This window comes from Miscanthus floridulus, chromosome 16 (genome assembly GCF_019320115.1).
Source record: "Miscanthus floridulus cultivar M001 chromosome 16, ASM1932011v1, whole genome shotgun sequence".
Lineage (NCBI taxonomy): Eukaryota > Viridiplantae > Streptophyta > Magnoliopsida > Poales > Poaceae > Miscanthus > Miscanthus floridulus.
This window is the reverse complement of record NC_089595.1, coordinates 95,940,444-95,959,876: the sequence shown is the minus strand read 5'-3', so window position 1 is coordinate 95,959,876 and position 19,433 is coordinate 95,940,444. Positions and strand designations below refer to the sequence as shown.

General features: G+C 41.1%; 1 protein-coding gene across 8 annotated transcripts; it reads right to left on the bottom strand.

Annotated features, from left to right (window-relative positions):
- Positions 1–1,840: 1,840 nt before the first annotated feature.
- On the bottom strand, positions 1,841–5,548 carry LOC136513546 (protein PYRICULARIA ORYZAE RESISTANCE 21-like). 8 transcript variants are annotated; one of them, XM_066507522.1, is made up of 4 exons: positions 3,931–5,548; positions 3,654–3,755; positions 2,470–3,541; positions 1,841–2,365 (listed from the first exon to the last, which is right to left on the bottom strand). In XM_066507522.1, exons 3-4 carry the CDS (start codon positions 2,639–2,641, stop codon positions 1,962–1,964), a joined length of 576 nt encoding a protein of 191 aa, XP_066363619.1. In that variant the 5' UTR covers positions 2,642–3,541; positions 3,654–3,755; positions 3,931–5,548; the 3' UTR covers positions 1,841–1,961. The 8 variants fall into 8 exon arrangements, with proteins under 8 accessions (XP_066363619.1, XP_066363621.1, XP_066363623.1 ...); XM_066507524.1 differs by having other exon boundaries at positions 2,470–3,538; XM_066507526.1 differs by having other exon boundaries at positions 2,470–2,561; positions 2,722–5,548.
- Positions 5,549–19,433: the final 13,885 nt, after the last annotated feature.

Here is a 19,433-nt window from a genome sequence, read left to right as displayed (position 1 = left end):
CCACGTCGCTGTCGATTTTGATAGCAACTATTGTGGATGCCCTAGTCATTTGTAGGTGCATTTATGGCACATTTGTGTTCATAGGAGATCATGGGTACGTCGTTGGGGCAGCAAGTGAACAAGCGGAGGGATGCTTGCGCCAAGGACCGTGTGAAGGAGAATAGGCGCCTGAGGTGCGTTTGCGGGTGGGCAGTGCGGAGGGAAAGTGGGACATCGGTAATGTGACTTCACCAAATTGCATAGATATTTTCTAGTAAATGTTTCTTATTTAGAGCCCTCTTTGACAAGGGCCTCATCAAAGAAGCTGGAGAAGCCATGATTTGGTGGCTTCACCCATCTAGTGGAGTAAAAAAACAAATCCTCTCTTTAGCTTCTTTTATAGAGCTGTTTTATTAGATAGTGTTTGGCGGAGCTTCATTAAAAAGCCAAGACTCCGGCCAAAGAGGGCCTAAGTATAAAGAATATATAAAGAATATTTTATAAAGATACAATAGGCATAAGAGTTTCGTTAATTCAAGGATAAAAAATCTGCGGCTGCTGATAAATCAAAAATTGGATTCATGACATTGTAAAAGGTTATATTTTCTAAGTTTTTAATCTATGCAGGAGTATAGATTGATGGAATTTTTTACTCTACGAAACAAATTCACGTCTTCACACGGAATCTTATCAAAGGAAAAAAAAATCACAACAACGTGCATCACAAAAACGTGCATCGGCGTGTGGCGTGCTGGCTAGCTCAGCTCAGTTAGCGAGAGGTCCATTGTTGTTGCGGTGAATGGCCCATTACCGTTGGTTGCTTCTGAATCTGGTGCTCCGCAAGTAATTTACCTTCGCTTTTTAGCACCACCTCGTGTATGCATGTGGGAGGGAGAACCAGACGTCTCATAAAAAACCCAAGCGCCTCCCGACTCCCGTGCAGAACACAATGGCCAGCATTCCGTCCCCTGAAATTTGAAAGGGAATACGGGAAGAGCGGCGGTGTTTATATACCGGTGTTTACCCAGCTTGAACAACGATTTATGGTTGGTAAAAACAGCAAGGAGTCTGGTAAAAACAACGATTTATGATGTGCCAATTGATGGTTGGTTGGTTAGTTGCACCCTAAGAAAACCAGATGAGAGGAAACAACTGAACCGGATAGCAGCACATATGCAGGAACTCCACCACAATTGCTCTAGCAGAATATTCTTTTCAATTGGAGAATGCAGGAACTCCACCACAATTGCTATCTTTCCAATCGAAGAAGTCCGTTGATAAATATATGAACGTAGTGAACATATGCAGGAACTCCACCACAGTTCCTCTAGCAGAAACAATATTCTTTTCTATTAGAGACTCCACCACAATTGCTCTCTTTTGAATTGGAGAAGTCCGTTGATAAATAGGAACGTAGTGACGCGGAAGCTGAAGAATACAAGATATAAATGGCATGAACCAAATTCTTGTACAACTGCAAAAATTACTAAACAAACAATTGGCGTGTAGAAGCCCATGGGTCAGTAATCTTGTACACTAGTTGATTTTAGATTCTCATCTTTAGATAGAATTTCTCATCTTTGGAAATAAGAGGACATCATCGGCTTCCAAATGAGAACTCTGCCATTGGTACACGGCAACCAGGATTCAGAATAATACGGCCATTCAACGAGGACGCAGAATAATAGTGATTGGTTTAAAGTATGCGTGCTGATGAACAAGATTCAATTCTGAAACAATGTTCTAGTTTTCACATAGATATATTTGCTTTGAATTTATCATTAACGACTAAGTCACTAAACCAGCCTTCCACATTGCTCCATTCCAGTTCAGAACCAATGTAACTCAGGTAAACCAGGTAGCAAACACATCACATGATCAAAACACGAGTCAAGGTAAACCAGATAGCAAACACATCACATGATCAAATTAAAACACGAGTCAAGGTAAACCAGGTAGCAAACACATCACATGAAAACACATCACATGATCTTGCACGCAGGAGACGACGCCTCCTTGCAGTCGCAGGTGATCTTTGGGTACTGCCCCAACGGTAGCTCCCTGTAGTAGCCCGCTGGCGGGTGGTTGACGAACGCGCACGCCTGGCAACCGCAGTAGCAGCGGCCGTAGCCACTGTAGCCCCCGCACCCGCAGATGCCGCAGCAGCACGACGGAGCAAGGGCCGCCAGCCCACCGGACGGATTTGGCAGCATGGCTGGTCGCTGTGGTGTGAGCCTCAGTTCCGCTGCCACGAGCTGGATGTCCCTGATCAGCCAGCCCGCCTTGCGCCGGAGCTTGCAGGGGAGCACCAGCGGGTCGAAGGCGCCCGAGATCACCACCGTCCCGGACACCTCGTCGTAGGAAATCGTCCGGATGTCCTCAGTTTCTGCCAACACGTACGCAAGAGGGAATTAAACCGTACAGCTTCCTGCTCTAAGGACTGGACGACAGTATAGGTAGATACTGAATCAGGAGGGAAGTGGTTATTACCTTGCAGCTTGCACAGAGTCTTCCGGATCTTGGTGAAGCAGCGGCAGCAGCCATGGTTGAGTGTGACGACCAGCGTGGACACCTGCATGACACTATAAATCACTCTGTTGATGCAAGTGGTGCTAGCCAAGTAGCCAAACAAACCAAAATCATTGGAAACACGGACGATCATCACAGTAGATAAACACACAGGCAGGGAGACGTTCAACAACCAGAAACGCAGAGATCAGAGATAGAGAAGGCAGCACGTACCTTCTCTGCCATGTGCGCTCTTTCTGGAGAATGGTGATGGTGTACAGTGTACTGCGAGGGGAGGAGTAGAATTGCAATACTGTACCAGTATTTATACCTCCACTACTCCACTAGCACCTGTGGTCTGTCATCTGTGGAAAGATAGCCACTGTTCATGGGCTGGGATTTATGGAATATGTGGCTGCACTTCCTTGGGCCAAATCATGTTGCCAGATAATTGGGCCGAATTATGTTATGGCTTTGCTAAGTATAAACTTAAAATAGCAAGTAAAATGCCCAAATTACTCCCACATATATGGAAATTGCCTAGATAACTACCTAAATTAATCTATACTAGAAAACCAGGCGCGGCTTTGCCCCTCACTTGTTAGAGCAGCGAGCCGATCGAGGCAACAAAATGATTAAATTTCAACTCCTCATTTGATGTGGCTAGGAGATCTATGAGCTCTAAATTTTGACATATCGGAACATCAAGTAATCAAGGAGCAGCAGTGTACATACTTCAGAATTGCAGTAGTGTACACACTTCAAATTGGCATTAGAGTACATAATGCTGCAGAGTCCGGCCATGGTAAAGATCAATGCGGATGGAGCATATGTGGCTCAAACTAGCGTTATTGCTAGAAGTCAAGATATGGTCTCCTTACCAACTTGGCAGGGTGGCTTTAAAATGTAGCATTGGTCGACTAGCATCAAACTCTCCCTGATTTAGTAATTTTTCTATTCAGATTCAGTTTCCATCTCACGGTTTTAGTTGTTGCTCCTCTTCTTGATCTCTGAAAACTTAGAGCCTTTCAGAAGCTAAATCTGAGTACACCTGCTGAAAAATGAAGAAACATGCACACGAAGAGATGAGAACCAAACTGTTAGATCAATACAATGATGAGTTGATGAGCTCATCATGACGGTTATTTGCCCAGAAATGATGCTACCTGCAATTATCATAACCAACATTAGCATCTTGAGTCTTGACAGTTGACACAACTAATGCCTGCTATAAACCAGCAGTCAAGTAGCTAATTCTTTCTTAAAACCTGAACCAAAAAGATTACCCTTGGTTTTCAATTTTTGATAGCAAAAATCATGGCTTCAAACTTAGCAAAAATTAATCAATCAGACTTGCTCTCTAAGATGATCACAACATTTAACCAATCTAAATTGTAACAAGTTCAAAAGAGAAGCAACGATTGTAGAAATAAGGAAACTCACCTGACTTGGGCTGCAGCATCTTGCCGTTGCCATTACAAATGGCTTTCTCAATCATAAAAAGGAGAGTTGAAGCTACAATTGATATCTGTTTAAAAAAAACGCAGACAACAGTATTGCTTCTGATATGCCCGTGCCTCTGTTAGCAAAATTGAAATACTGGCCAAGGTTTTGGTTACTCAATGTAATCAGACCTAGCTTGTATGCTTTCTAGACATATGCAAAGAAACATCTCGAATGCAATTACCAAAGGTGTGGCAACAACAGAATGACAGGGTGCCCCCTTCGGCACACCTTTGGGCTCCATGAATGTTATTGTTTGATGAAATATGACAGAAGGAAAAATCAAGGAGATTACAGCAGTTAAAATGCATGTTGTATTATGATATTCTAAGGACAAGTTTGAACACCTTTGATCACAGAAAACTATACTCTCAAATTGAAATTGACAGAATCATAGTTGGAAAAAACAGAAGAAATTTTTATGGTGGTGATATTTTGAGGAATGCCAATGACTAAATATAAGATCAGAAGATTTAAGGTTGAAGCTGACATTTCTGAAAGATTGTACCCTTGCTGAAAATCTAAGTTTTGTAGGCAGCACTCAATTCTTTACCTTTACTATAGTAATTGTTGCAATGCTAAAGTCAATATATTTAAGGGGCTGCCTGAACTTACAGAAAAGGCAAATATCTTTTTAAGAACTGATGAAATATGGTATCCTCTTTGCACGCGTGAGAAATTGTGACCAAGCTAATCCAGGACAATGAACAAGATGTTTCTAAAGCATAAATAGTGAGTATCGAAGACATATTGCACACATTGGTAGCCACCCCATAGTTGCAGTGAGATCAGTGTGTTTGAGACATCATCAGATTAACCATTCACGACACATGCACATGCTTCACAGTTAGTATCTAGCTAAGAGGACTGCCTACAAGCAGTACTGAAAAAAAAAATCTTAAAAAACAACCCCGACAAGCATTGATTCATGGGAATCATGGCATATACGTGAAGACAAAGATGTGTTGTTTACTTCATGGGGGCATTCTGTCAAACACCTCATGTGCTCTATCGTCGACATCTAGTCAAGTGTTGAAGTGGTGGGTGCTGCCGGGACAGTGGACACCGATGTAGGTGGCCGAGCATGGCCAACCTTGACACCCCCTTCTGTGGTTTCACCTGGACTGTCGCTGACGGCAGCACAGTGGCGCGGGTGGCGCTGCAAAGCCGGTGGCCAAGCCCTGGACGCCGTCATCACGCAAGAGCGGTCACAGCCACGCCACGCCACTGGAGGTGGCACTTGCATCTGACGGGGGGAGATGAGCGTGGCTCAGGCTGAGCCTCTGCGGTTGTTGAAGCTGAGTATGGGGCCTATGGGCCATCACCGCAAGCCTCGTCGACGGCAGTGCGCGAGCAAAGGAGGCCCTGCTAGAGGCCGTGGAAGTAGAAAGCGTCGAGCTGCGCGAGGAAGAGGCGCTGTCAATGTGCGTGTGCGGCGAGGACCGAGGTCGGGCAGCAGCCCAAGCTGCCGTTGTTTGCGTGCCACGGCGGCGGCGTAGTGCGCGAACTTGGCACGGGATCTCGGTCACCAAGATGACCGCCCGGGAGGACGCTTCGATTCTTCTCTTCACACTGTTTTTTTTTCATTGGTTCTATTTCAGTTTTGAGAAAATTTCTTATTTGACATAAAAAAAAAAACTTGCTCTGTCCAATTTAGCACTTAAATTTTAAATTTTCCTTACATGGCATTTTTTGAATTTTTTCCCAGACTGACACTACCATGAGCTGAGGCACTTAACTGGTTCCGTTCTGAAAACATATTTTTGTCCTTCCAAGTGTTCCAACTATCTTTTTTGGTGATACTTTTTTTCTGGGCACTTGAACAGCCGAGGCACATGAACATTTTTGGAAGTGCCCAGAACATCCACGCTGTTCAAATGCCAGGAAAAAATATATTAAAGTTGCATTTACTTGACACATGTTTAATAAGACATTATTATAGAGTCTGTCTACTCTACACACGTGTATTTTAGCATAAGCTAACACATAGTTGTCGGCTACATGTAAAATACACAGATTTTAACACAGAAAAAACCATGTGTTTTTGGACTAGCTAGCACATAGTTATTGGATGCCTAAGAAACATACGAATTGAAACATGGGAAAAAACGTGTGTTTTAGGAGAATGTAACACAGATTCCATCATACAAATAAGGCCCACGACTCTGTTGTTTTTGTCTTTTGCTATTGTCTTCTGTCTAAGTTTTTTTATGGTTGTCTTCTGTCTAAGTAAAGAGTAAGTCAGCACAGAGCCCAATACCTAAGAAGACAGAGAGACCCACTAAAGATGTGCCAGCACATAAGCCCAAAAATAGCAATCGATATACTTGGAAAACAAGCAGAGCAAACAGGGGAAGCCTCTGCCCTGTGTGGAGATCAGATCTCTGTGTGGGGGCAAGCAGAGCACTGCTCTGCATGCAGATCAGATCAGATCCCCCACACAGAGCAGGGGAAAGGAGAAAATAACCAGTAGATCAAAGATGAAGATCTCCTCTGCGTGGGGGCAAGAGAGCAGAGGAAAGGGGCAAGCAACCAACAGATTGAAGGGAAACCACTAACCTCAACAACCAAGGTAAGCACACCGACTTCCACATGAAGATGTAATCCAAGACTGCTAGTATTTGCTGCAACCAAATTCAGGAATTAGAATTATAGATTCACAAATTAAGGAACTCAGGAAACAAAAATACAGAATACCAAAAAACAAATTGCACATTTCAAATAGTGCAATTGGTATTTGCTGCTAATGCAATTATATTGATTAAACAAACATTTTTGGATGTTGCAACCAAGGGGGTGAGAACAGCCCAGACACACTACAATGAGCTGCAAGAAGCAGTTGTGAACTCTGAATGTGGCAAACTATGCTTTCTATTTATAGCTGATTCTAACTACTTACAACAGCCCTAGTCGGTGTTTTAACAGCCCTGATTACAACAGCCTTGATTCTAACTATTTATAAGTGATTGTATGAGCAACAGACTACATCTTACACAATTTTAGATGTTTTAACAGAACAAGAACAAAGGAATAGGTACAAGACATGAGCAAATATTAGAGCCACAATATCAGATTCAGAATTCTAAGAAAGTGTAAGAATACAGCAACAATGATGTCAACACCAAGGACATGTATGAGGTAAAATAACTCCTAATTTAAAATACAGCCATAAACAATGAAAATATGTCAACTACTGAATTCTATATTTTGCTGCAGCATTCATTTGGTTCCCTAATGCATTTGATACAAGCACCAGTCCAGTTTGATCAATTACTTGAGATAAAAACATATTTCATAGATGCAATGAAAAATTAAGATCTGATAAAAAGCAAAATAAGTACTCAGGTGCTCTTTTTTTATGAAGCAGAATAATATGTATATGACAACAAGCAGAGTTGATGATTATCAACATCAATGAACTCACATGGTACAGAAGCAATGAAACAGTGCAGTCAGCTCCATATCAAGTATTTGGAGGCACAAATTGTTCCACTGACCGTTTCTACAGATACAAAAAGGTGAGCAAAATCATTGCTTACTCCCAAGAAAGCCAGGTACTAGATTAAATATTGCTTCAAGTAATCATTTAATCGATGCAACTAGACATATGTCAATAAGTATATATGTTCAAATAAATGCAGGGCGGAAAGAATGCATTTGCAAATTCTATGTTGACAAATCTATCAGACATATGTCAAGCACTACAAGTCCGATTCATACCTCATCAGCCAAGGTTAGTACACCAATCTTTTCAATCAATTTCTCTGGTAAACCAATTTATTTGATGAAGCAACAATGAATAAATTAGCAGCTGAGATAAAAGACTAGGAGAACCTAGATCCATGAAATCTGTAATCATGGGAGCTATAAACACAGTCAGGATGGCAAAGATGGACTGCTGCTTTTGCTTACTCCAACAGCAGGGCGTGGCCCTGGTTGATCGCTGTGCATATGGAGCAGATCCAGCACTTGGGGGTTGTGATGTGGTCTCAAAGGCTAGAAACATAGAGAGCATAATGCAAAACAGAGAGCATGAGATCACACACACATGTAGCTAGCAGAAATTATACACACACATCAAATTTTTTGGGCCAATTTCTAAAAGTAATTCTGCAGCAACACCACTCACCAATCCTCAACTAAAATTATAAATATAACTGTTATGCATTTGCTATATTCCTATTGTAAATAAATTACAAAAGTCAAATATGGAAATTGCACATTTCACATAGTGCAACTTGTACTTGCTACTAATGCAATTATACTGCACATGTATAGAATTTAAAGATCTGGCTCGTGCAAGTATTGCTACTTGTACCTACGAGTGGCTATAATCTAAAATACTAATTCTTTATAATGCTTCAACTTTATCCTAATGACATATCATCATTTATTACTAAATGCAGGGAAAGCATAGGGCAAAATTGAGACTAGAGTAGAAAGTATTACAGATCACTGAAACTATGGATGGGCATAACTTTCAGGTAATATAAATGTCAATAATTAGGTTTTGGTTTAGGAAAAATCTATTTTCCATGGACTTACTACCAATACAGGTGAATCCTCCTAAATTTCACATTTCTAAATGATGTACATCATCTACTGCAGGTATCATATACACATGCAAGTGGAAACTCAGAACCAAACTTTGATCTCACAACAGCACATGGGATCAAGAAGTGGCAAGAAACACTACAATTGATGTACCCGACTAACCAGGTACTAGATTAAAGTATTGCTTCAAATAATAATTTACTCAGGGCAACTAGACATATGTCAATAAGTATATATGTTCAAATAGATGCAGGCTGGATAGAATGCATTTACAAATCCTATGTTGATAAATCTATCAGACATCAGTTACAATGACAGAGATGAGCACAGTAGAAACACCAATTATGTTGTAGAAATACTTACTAGATCTGATGTCGGCCCTTCAAATGCCTACAGATACAAAAAGGTGATCAAATCATTGCTGAGATTCAAAAATGTCAAGATGAAAAGGTTGTTTTTTGAACTAAATTATATTTCAATGTAGGGAGGCTACACTGAACTTATGCTAGAACAAACCATGGCCATCGAGTGCAGCACCGACACCACCTTGTACTAGGCATCTGACATGGCCATCTTCCTGGGATTGAACAAAGGCTGAAGTTACATAGCTGATTTGGAGCAACAGAAACATCATCAAGATCATGAAAATCAGAACCAAACGTACATACCTCAGCATTATCCTTTTGGTTACTCTATGTGAACTGCACTTTGTGCCCCAAGACGCTACCTACACTTATTGTAGACTAGGTGAAATAGAATTCAGAAATCTATAATGGCACAGTAGCTAGGAGCAAGTGAACAATACAAATGGCAGACAGAAGTGAAGTTAGGGGGTTTCGATCCTTAAGAAAAGATATATACTGATAATGCAACACTGAAAATGTACAGCGGTGATAATATACTAAAAATATACAGCAGCACTAAGCATATATCCTAAAAAATGGCAAGCTCCAAGTTCATAGAGACAGGACTACTATTCAACAATGTAGCAATGTCCAGCATAAGCATATATACTGAAACTTAATCTGTCAAACACAAATGGGTAAATCAACGCATCACTAGCACTGACATTCAGAGACAACCACGCACTGAACAGAGGAAAAATGAGATGTATGTTGACACAAATCAGAATTAACAAAGTTCATGAAGTGTTAGCACAAATCACAAGAGACAATTTTTTTTCCATGAAATGACAAAGACAAAAATGAGGTGTGTTGACACAAATCACAATTAACAAACTTGAAAGATGTGTTACCACAAAAAATCAAAAGAGACAATTTTTTTCAATGGAAGGACAAGGACAAAATTTTGGTGTGGGCTGACACAAATCACAAGAAACAAAGGACAAGGTGTGTTAGCACAAATCACAAAGGACAATTTTTTCTATGAAAGGATAAGAACAAAAACTTGGTGTGGGTAGGCACAAATCACAATTAAAAGAAGAAAAGGTGTGCTAACACAAATCACAAGAGACATCGTGAGTTTTATCATATACCTTGGCAGCACCAGTGCTGGTGGGAATGATGTTAAAGCTGGCAGCCCTACCACCTCTCCAGTCCTTGGCTGAGGGTCCATCAACAGTCTTCTCGGTGGCTTAAAGACAAGCATCATGCTATCATTTTACAACCAAATGGATATATTTAGGATCTAGGAGAACATGATACCCAAACAAGTGAAACAGCATACACATTCTGAAACAAATAAAGGACCGTGAAGAAAAATAATACCTTCAGATGTGCAGTAGCCTTGTCCTTGTCAGTGAAGACACAAGTGGACTCCATGACATAGTTGGCACCAGCCTCACCCCACAGGATCTAATTAGGGTTCCTGTAGAATTGAAGCAATTCAAACATTAGCTCACAAGCTCAAAGCTAAAGCCTGAACAAATAAACTCAATCCATGTACGAAATAAGTAGGAGAGGGGACAGGAGAGTACCTGATGCCAAAGACGGTAACCGACTTGTCACCAAAGAGAAGGTTCTTGGAGTCCTTTGAGGGTGATGTCACTGTGCTTCCAGTAAAATAGTGCTTGAGCCTAAACATATGGTAGATGAAACAATAACATGTACCTGTCAGCCAATACCATAGCTAAAAACAGAGGGTGGGATTGGTGTAGCACTAGCATACCTAGAGACAGCAATGAAGGCCCCAGTGCACTACAGACACAAGGAATAGCTAGTTAGTGAGATCATTATTATATCACCATACAAACCCACATATAGCAATAATGTGTTGGAATATTTGTTTTTTTCTAAGCGCAGCGAGCTAAACCTCCACGAGAGCAACAAATGATGCTGCCATCATTGCAAAAGTTTCACCCGCATCAAAAGTTGGAGCACCCCACTGAAAGGGATATTGAACGCAAAATATGGGGGCATATAACAGATTCAACCAGAGAGGAAAGCTTCCTGAACATATGTTTTTCCTGCTTAATCAAATGTAAAAAGGAAAGCAAAATAGTGATAAAGTTATTTATAAAGACTAGATATTGCACATGTTACACACAATAATTGAAGTATTTGAATTATGCAATTTACTACTAATAAATGTGCAATCAAGAAAATGGTGCTTGTACATAGAAGAATAGAATGAAATCACAGTTCAGTAGAATTCTAATGCAGTTTACAGTATAAATTCATCATCCTCCATGGCTACATAACAAAAAAATTCATTGCCACTTCACTGCAATATTTACATGCAGGTCAAACAATTATTTTGCTCAAAAAACTTATGTCGGACTGCTTGTACATGGTATACAAGTCACATACTCGACCAAGTAAATCCTCAGATACATAGCTGAATCTAGACCTGTATGGCTAATCAACTCATCTTCAGGCATTTTGAGAGCAGCAGGCATCCAACTTAAGAATTTCAAGTATGAACACATGTCCAAATTGACAAATTTTTGGACAAATGTACCCCCATGACTTGAACTCTCTCTTGAGCCTTTCAGGTACCGTTTTGGGAAGTAAACCCTATCATTGATTGGCTGCAGCCGAAGGAAAGCAAATGCAAGTAGGAACACTACAACACCTAGTATGTTGATAGCCGCTGAGAGTCCTATATCTTGAATAGTAGCCATAGTTGTCCTTAAACAGTTTGGGAGGAAATCCTATTGAATTTATCTGCAAGATATCAGGAAGAACACAATTATTAACCACTAGACAGTATGATGTCACAACAATACAATTCTAAACAAAATCAAATGTAAGAATTGATGAACGATGAGGTTATAAAAACATGACCTATTGAGAGGCAAAAACCGCATGTGGTGACTCAGGCTTTGTCACCAAATGAGAATGCCTTCAAATTTGGCGACGACAAGATTTCTCCTTCTGTCCTAGATCCAACAGCCACAACTATACTCCTAGCATCGACCAGCCAAACTGAGATGCTCTAGCTGTCCAAACAAGTAAAAAATACAGGGAACAAAGTTCCTGTTGTCTCAGAAAAACCATGCTAATTATGACAGATTGGAGAGGTCTGGGGCTGAGCTTATTAACTAATGTAACCAGACACTACGTCGCAGAAGACACTTCATGAGTTGTGCCCAAATTGTATCACATAAAGAACCAAATACAGATTAATTAACGGCCAAGTTCCTACACTTCTAGAAAAAAACAAATGTGAAAATATCTGAAATGTATCGGCACAAATCATAGAAAACAATTTTTTGATGTTTTGGTTTGTTCTGGTAGGGCTGAAAATTTCTAGATTCCGCTTATGTTGTTCTGCGCTGCATTCTTATTTTTGAGAACCTCAGTTAGTTTCTAGGAAATAGACACTTTTAGCTTTCTTTTATTTCATGTTCACTTTAGTTTAGTCTATATTGCAACTCAGTTACTTGGCTGACATACATGATAGTATACCCTAAAAACCAATTCGAACAATAAACTAGTGTATAGGCCAATCAGATATAACCTACTCTGCAGAATTCATTTAAAAACATCTGATCCGGTAAGCATGAAGATCATGAGGATCAGAGCATGACCTTGGCCCCCAATTTTTCTACTGCTATAGCCTTGCTCAAAGATACCTACTGACAGCCTGCTTATAGAGTGTCAATCGATCCAACCCAATAAAGCTTAAAGCCTAGGATTTATTTCCTTTCAGATGATTAGGAACATTGTTTCATGATATTCCCAAAATAAGACAGACATAGTCATGCAGTTTTGTAGGTAGAGGACTTGTATATTCTCCTTGCCAAGTTGTCTAGCCAAAACATAAAAGTAGCTTCGTCAACTCCCACAATCACACTAGCATATATGTACTGATAGTGTAGGCTCAGGATGAACCTATATACTACAAGGGTTCCACTTGCCAAGTTGATCAGGATAAGCGTAATGATGAACTGATGAGGCCTAGAGTGATGAAACCAACAAACATTTAGACATCTCACACTAGGCTGATGAAGCTCTTTATAAAAAGAGCAGCCCACAGATAGATATAAACTAAAGATAGTGAATCAAATATTGAGGTTGGCAAAACAGGCCTGCTACTACTAGTTCATGCCATTAGAACATCACTGACCTCAGCAGCAAGGCAAGAGTCTGAAATATACCATATATAAACTAGGCCAGAAACAAACATGCCCACTACTTCAGGATAGTCATCACAAGTAAGCCAATGGGACAATGAACATTGTCATGTCAAGACTACACAACTAGCACAAGTGGAACACAATTTAATAGGACATCAGACAATTCTCCGAGTAAGAGATCCTATGCTAGAAAGGAGCACAGCAGTGCAACCATTATTTAGAATAAAGTGTGTGTCATTATTAGATAAGAAAAAAACAGAGCACTACAAGACACGTGTTCAAACTCGGTTTAGCAAACAAGCAAAACTAATCCATACTAGTCTGTTTATCACACCATTCATACTAAGGTGCCATAAACAGCAACCATTATTTTCTCTACATTCAGTTAAGAAAACAAGATCTGATGAAATGAGAAGAAAAAAAAGCATGAACAGAGATCGAAATAATGGTTGGTGACATTGAGAAATTTGGATAAATACTTTGAAGCTAGAAATAATCTCAGAAGCTGGGTGAGGGGTCCATGCTAGTAGAGCTGACATTTCATTCTCTAAACTACAAATTCCAATCCAGTCAGTAATCGAGAACACATGTTCGTATGCCATAATTTTCAACTAATCTGTATTTAGAACAGCATAAGTAAGAAATAAACAAACTACACCAAGATTTGGCTCAGCGACTATAGAGCAGGTTAGAGATGCAATATTAACCATAGAGCATGCAGGTCCTTGCTCCTCAAAAATTAGCAGCCAAGAACTGAAATAGATCAACAGAAGTGACTAGAGTTGGTAGTCATCAGTTGAAGAGTTGGGGAAACAGCTTGGCGTTTCCCCATGCCTCCCAGGTCCCAAATCTACCAAAGGAACACCCCACCCAACAACACGAGATTCAGATGATGGAATGGAACTTGTAAAACAGATTGAGTCTCCACATAACCCCAAACCAAGCAGCAGCGATGCAGATGGTAGACACGACACAAGTGTTCAAATCAGGCAAGCACTATTAGCACTGACCATGTAACACCCCGGTGTTATGCCAGCATTTAGGCACTGTAAATCATGCATATCATGCATCATCAAGCATCCTAATCATACATGCCTAATCATGTAAATTATAACTGAAACCCTGCTTCGAAACATACAAAACATGCTCGTGAAACGTAAATGTTGCATACACTTGTTTAGAGTTGTTTTTGCCCGGATTATGCTTGCTAGGTTAGTAAAACATGTTTGGCTATCATTGTAAATCATCTAGAATTATTTAGCACAATTTTTGGAGCAAAGTTTGTATTTAAATTATTGCCAAATTTTGCTTTAAAAATAATTCTCAAAATTAGGGTTTTGAGTTAAAATTAACTTTAATTTTATAATTCAAAATCTAGCTAAAATTGGACTTTGGTCGTAAAATCAAAGTTGTAGAGGATTAAATTCTAAGCAATTTTCCTTTTTGGGACATTTTCAAAAGATGTCATTTTCTTGCTCAAAATGATATTTGAAAACTGGTATTTGAAAATTTCTTGAAAATATAATTTGAAAATTGCTTTTCTCCCTTCACGGGCCGCCGCCTCGCTTCTCGGCCCACGGCCGAAGCCGGCCCGACTTGCAGCAGCGCCCGCCGCTCGCGCACCCCGCGCTCAGCCCAGCCCAGCGTCGCGTCCGGCCTGCTCCGCGCTGCGCCGCGCCCGTTCCCACTCGCCGTTCCGACCAGCGCCAGGGCACGACCGCCGCGTGGCGGCCATGCGCCGGTGACACCCGCCGCGCATCGTAGCCGGTCTGCCTCGCCCTCCATGCGCGCGCCTACACCTGCCGAGCAGCGCTGTGCTCTCCACTCCCTCACTCACTCACTCAGCAGCAGCGACAGCAGCGCGTGTGCCCGCCATCGCCATCGCCACCGTGCACCGCGCCTTGCCGACCAGCTCGCCCGGCCACCACGGCTCGTCGTTGAACCCTCCACCTCGCCCGCAGCATCGCCACCTCGCGCACCACGCTGCCGACCAGCTCGCCACGCGATTCGACCGGAGGTGAGGCCCATTCGCGTGTTTTTCCTCTGCGCTGTCGCTCGTCGGAGCTCGGCCGCAGCGCACGCCGCTGTGGCTAGCCCTGCTCCGCCTCCCTCTCTTCCTCTTTTCACGCGCACCGTGCCCGCCTCGCAATGGCGGAGCTCGGTTGCGAGTCAACGACGCCGCTCCGGCCACCCTTGCGCCATAACGAGCCCGTGCCGCCGCTCTGCAGCGCCGGTGCGCGCCATGGCCACCGGCCACCTTGCTCCGGTGGTCCTCTGGCCTTGCAAGTTGTACCAACGGGTGCGCATCGCTGTGTGGAGTCCAACGATGCCGACCACGCCGCCGGCGACCTCACCGCCGGTGAGATCCGACCGGTCAAAGCCGTCCCCTGCCTCCGGGTGATTGGCCAGTGGGGCCGGTTGACCCGCTGGGTCCCGCATGACAGCCTCTCTGGGTGTACAGCACCGGGTGCACCCAGCGATTGTGTCGGCTGAAGTTTAAAAGGATTTCAAAAATGATTTTTCAGATTTCTACTTAAAGGCTTTGGGAAATGCTTGTGTACTCATTTTGGCTCCAAATTTGTTGAGACAAATTTTGCTAGGTTTCTTGTCACCAGATCTACATGATAAAAATATTGCATGTTATTTTTGAGATACTTTTCTGTAGAGCTTTATTTAATCCTTGATATTGCTGATGACTTGAAAAATGTGTAGAAAAACCTATAGGCTTCAGAAAAATATGATTCCAAGTTTGTTAATCTTCTTATGTAATGTACTTCCTAGGAAAAATATGTGTCATACATGTGCTGTAGAAAAATTATGAGGTGTAGTTCAAGTGCCTTTAATGGCTGATTTTTGTTATTTTTGCTAGAGAGCAAAGATTGTATAAAACATGCATGTGATAATTTTTGTATAGGGATTGTATGCTATGAAGATTATAGGAAAAATACTAACTCTGTTGTATGACACTTTTCACAGTACAAAGTATTTTCATGTTCATAATCATGCCATAGCTTGTTATTTTTGTGTAGGCTAATCCACTCATTCAAATACCATGAAAATCTGATGGTAGACTACTTAGGGTAGTACTATGCTATGGTAATTTTCTAAGATTTTTCTAAGCAATAAAAATAGATGTTACTATTCAAACCTATTATTAATTAGGGTTTAATCAAGTGTTGCTTTATGTGTGATTAAGAAATTAGTAAAGCTTTGGTGTATCTTTGAAGCATTTAATAAGATGTGTTAACTTAGCATGTTAATAGTAGAAGAGAATGCAGTAGATGACATGTGCTTGTAGTATATGTTCTTGGATGATGTTGACTACCTTGCATTCAAGCATACCCATTGTATTCATCTCATCCGATGCATTGATGGCATAATCACTTACGCACATTGCATCATACAGGATCGCAAACCGAGAACCCAGTCGTCATACCCGAGGAGCCCGAGGAGCAGCTCGAGGTGCAGCCGCAGGAAGTGTCCGAAGCCGACGAGGAGGACGTTGAGGAACTTCCGGAGTGCCCCGATCACTGCCCGAGCTCCTTCGAGAGAGGCAAGCCCCAGAGCATTTTCTCCCCGGTTTGCAATCATTAATTCAATGCTTTGCTTTAATTGATGCATTACGTTTAGGAGTTGTTTGCAACCGTTGCTGCATTATACCTTGTCTACCTTTGTTATACTATATCCTTGTTACCCTGGTATCTACAGTCGAGTCAATGATTAGCTGGCTTAGACCGGTAGAAGTCGGGTGATTTCCTGTCACCTGCGAGCTATAGGTGGTTACCTGGATCTGCTTGGATAACTATGTAGTCATGGTATAACTAAGTGTTAAATGAAGTTGAGACCGGACAGAGACTTACAGAGTTTTGAACTGTAGTGCTTTTATGTAATATGTGATGGTGACCGCTAAACTTATTACGATCTTGGCTGGGATGTAAGTTGATTTGAAATCCTTCGTGATTTCACGGACTACCGGGTTATACGGGCTTAAGTTTACTAAATCGTCTCCTCTGGCGGATGATTTTCTTACTTAATTTCATATAATTGGTCGGTTCTGTTACAGACCATTCTAGTTCATAATGTATTTCAGTGATTAGTAGTATAAGAATTCACATAGGAATTAGGATTCATGTATTTTATCTCTACTAACAATCAAATTTCAAACCTAGGCAGAAAGACTATCTGCTATTAAAATTCTGCTCATGCACCAAACAGGTTGACAAAATTAAGGTGACTCTACTTGGGTCAAGTAGCACCAATTCATTCAATATTAAATTACAGAAATGATAAATTGTCGCAACTATCTGCTACGAACTCCAAACATACATAGTCACATTTCCTAACATGATGCAGAACCTATTCTAAACAACCAGCAGCATGCCTATGGTGCCTATTTTAGCCCATCTTTCAATACAAACCCCAATTCAGAATATACACAGTTTATCCCTGAACTCCGATTAACAATTCCCTAGGCCCTGATAAGCAATTAAAGACCCCAATTCTGTACTGATACAACTATGAACATATTTAAAGAAAATAGAACTATTAGCAGATTAACAGAGCAGGCCACGCACCGAAAACCAAACAAACTCGATGGGACTGGGCACCGGACATGTCGCCAAGTTGATGTACTAGTAGGAGTACGCTACCCGCTACAACAATCAACAAGCAAAGAAAATTCCGCCTCACACCAGCCTCCACCAGAAATCAATCCCGTATAGTAAGATTTTCAATCGCAGCTTTCGGTCCACAGTAACACACAAACCAGTGGCGAAGCTAGAGCAAAATGATGGGGGGTGCACCACTTAATTCATAAGTACACTAACCGATATGATGTTCAATAAAAAATAGCATAACTAATGTGCAACTACCATATTTTAATATCAAATTCGTCTTCTACCAATAGAGATGAGATTTTGGTCCAAACATAACACTCACCATTTAACAAAAAGAAGACATCATTGATCACTTTAGTGTAGTCATCATTGATAGAATCCCAAAATCATGAACAAAACATGCCCCATTTAGCAAAATATGTGATCCAGCCATCCAGGAGACCATGATGAAGATCCCACTAGCCTAAAAGGAAAGAAAACAGATAGGTCAATTATTTAGCAAATAAACTGTAGAATTTTCCATTAATAGTAGATGCATTGTATTACCTATCAGAGATCATATTTACGCCCTTTTCCTTCCATTGTCATGAAACGTCGAACCACGGCCTCATTGGTCACTTTCTTCATTTCTTCTTTCTCTAGATAGCAAATAAGTCTATGACTCAAGTGCTGATCACCCATGCGATTAGACAAAGTTGTTTTGACAATCTTCATTCTCGAAAAGCATCTCTCAACTGTTGCAGTAGCGACAGGCAATACTAGTACAAGCTTCAAGAGTCGATAGACCAATGGATAACAACGATGTTTCCTTGTCTCAACCATTTTTTTGAGAGAGCTCACCAATAGTGTTTATGTTGGAGAATCTAGCATCTTCTTGCACATCGGCAATGTAAAGGCAAAGATAGTGGCTAAGGACTCTCAAATCATTAGTACTAAAATCATCAGGATATAGTTTTGCTAAGCTCATCAAATCCTCCACATTGAAAGCCTGAAATGAATCCCTTGGGTTGAAAGCGGCCGAGCAAACAAGCAATTGAGAGCTTGTCTCACTAAAGCGGCTATCAAGCTCTTGAACTAGCCAATCAATAACATCATTAAAGCAATCCACTTCATAGTGATGCTTGTTTGTAATTCCTGATTTTTTCCTAGGTTGTCGAGGATCAGTATATGTATCTTCCATTTCCAGTCTATCAATTTCATGCAAGTCACAAAATTCATTCACTTCATCTAATAATTTCTCACACCCATCTCTTCTAAGATCACCCAAATGGAGTCTAGTTACTTTCGCACACCCAATGGCATTTACAATGTCTTGATCCTTGCGTTGCAATGCTAATGACAAGGTATTTGTGACAGTTAAGGTAGTCAACATGAGATGCAAATAAAATGCAAAGTCAAAAGATTTGAAGTATACCAGAAGATTTGATGCTTGATATAAAAATTGCAGATCCATACTATCATAAATGTATACATATATAAAAGAAGAGAAAACCCCAATTAACACACTAACCCTAAACCTGCAGGCTACTCAATTTCAACATATAACCAGCAAGAATCGAAATCGGATGTGAGGCTTAAATTGATTGAAGTACAAGATAAATATATTGATGGTTTGATGCCTTGCCTTTTCTTTTGGACCAGAACAGAGAGAGGCCGTGAGGGCGACTGGGCGAGGGTGCTCGCCGCTCGGTTGCCGCATGGCACCGACACAACAAACATGCAATTCATCCAGA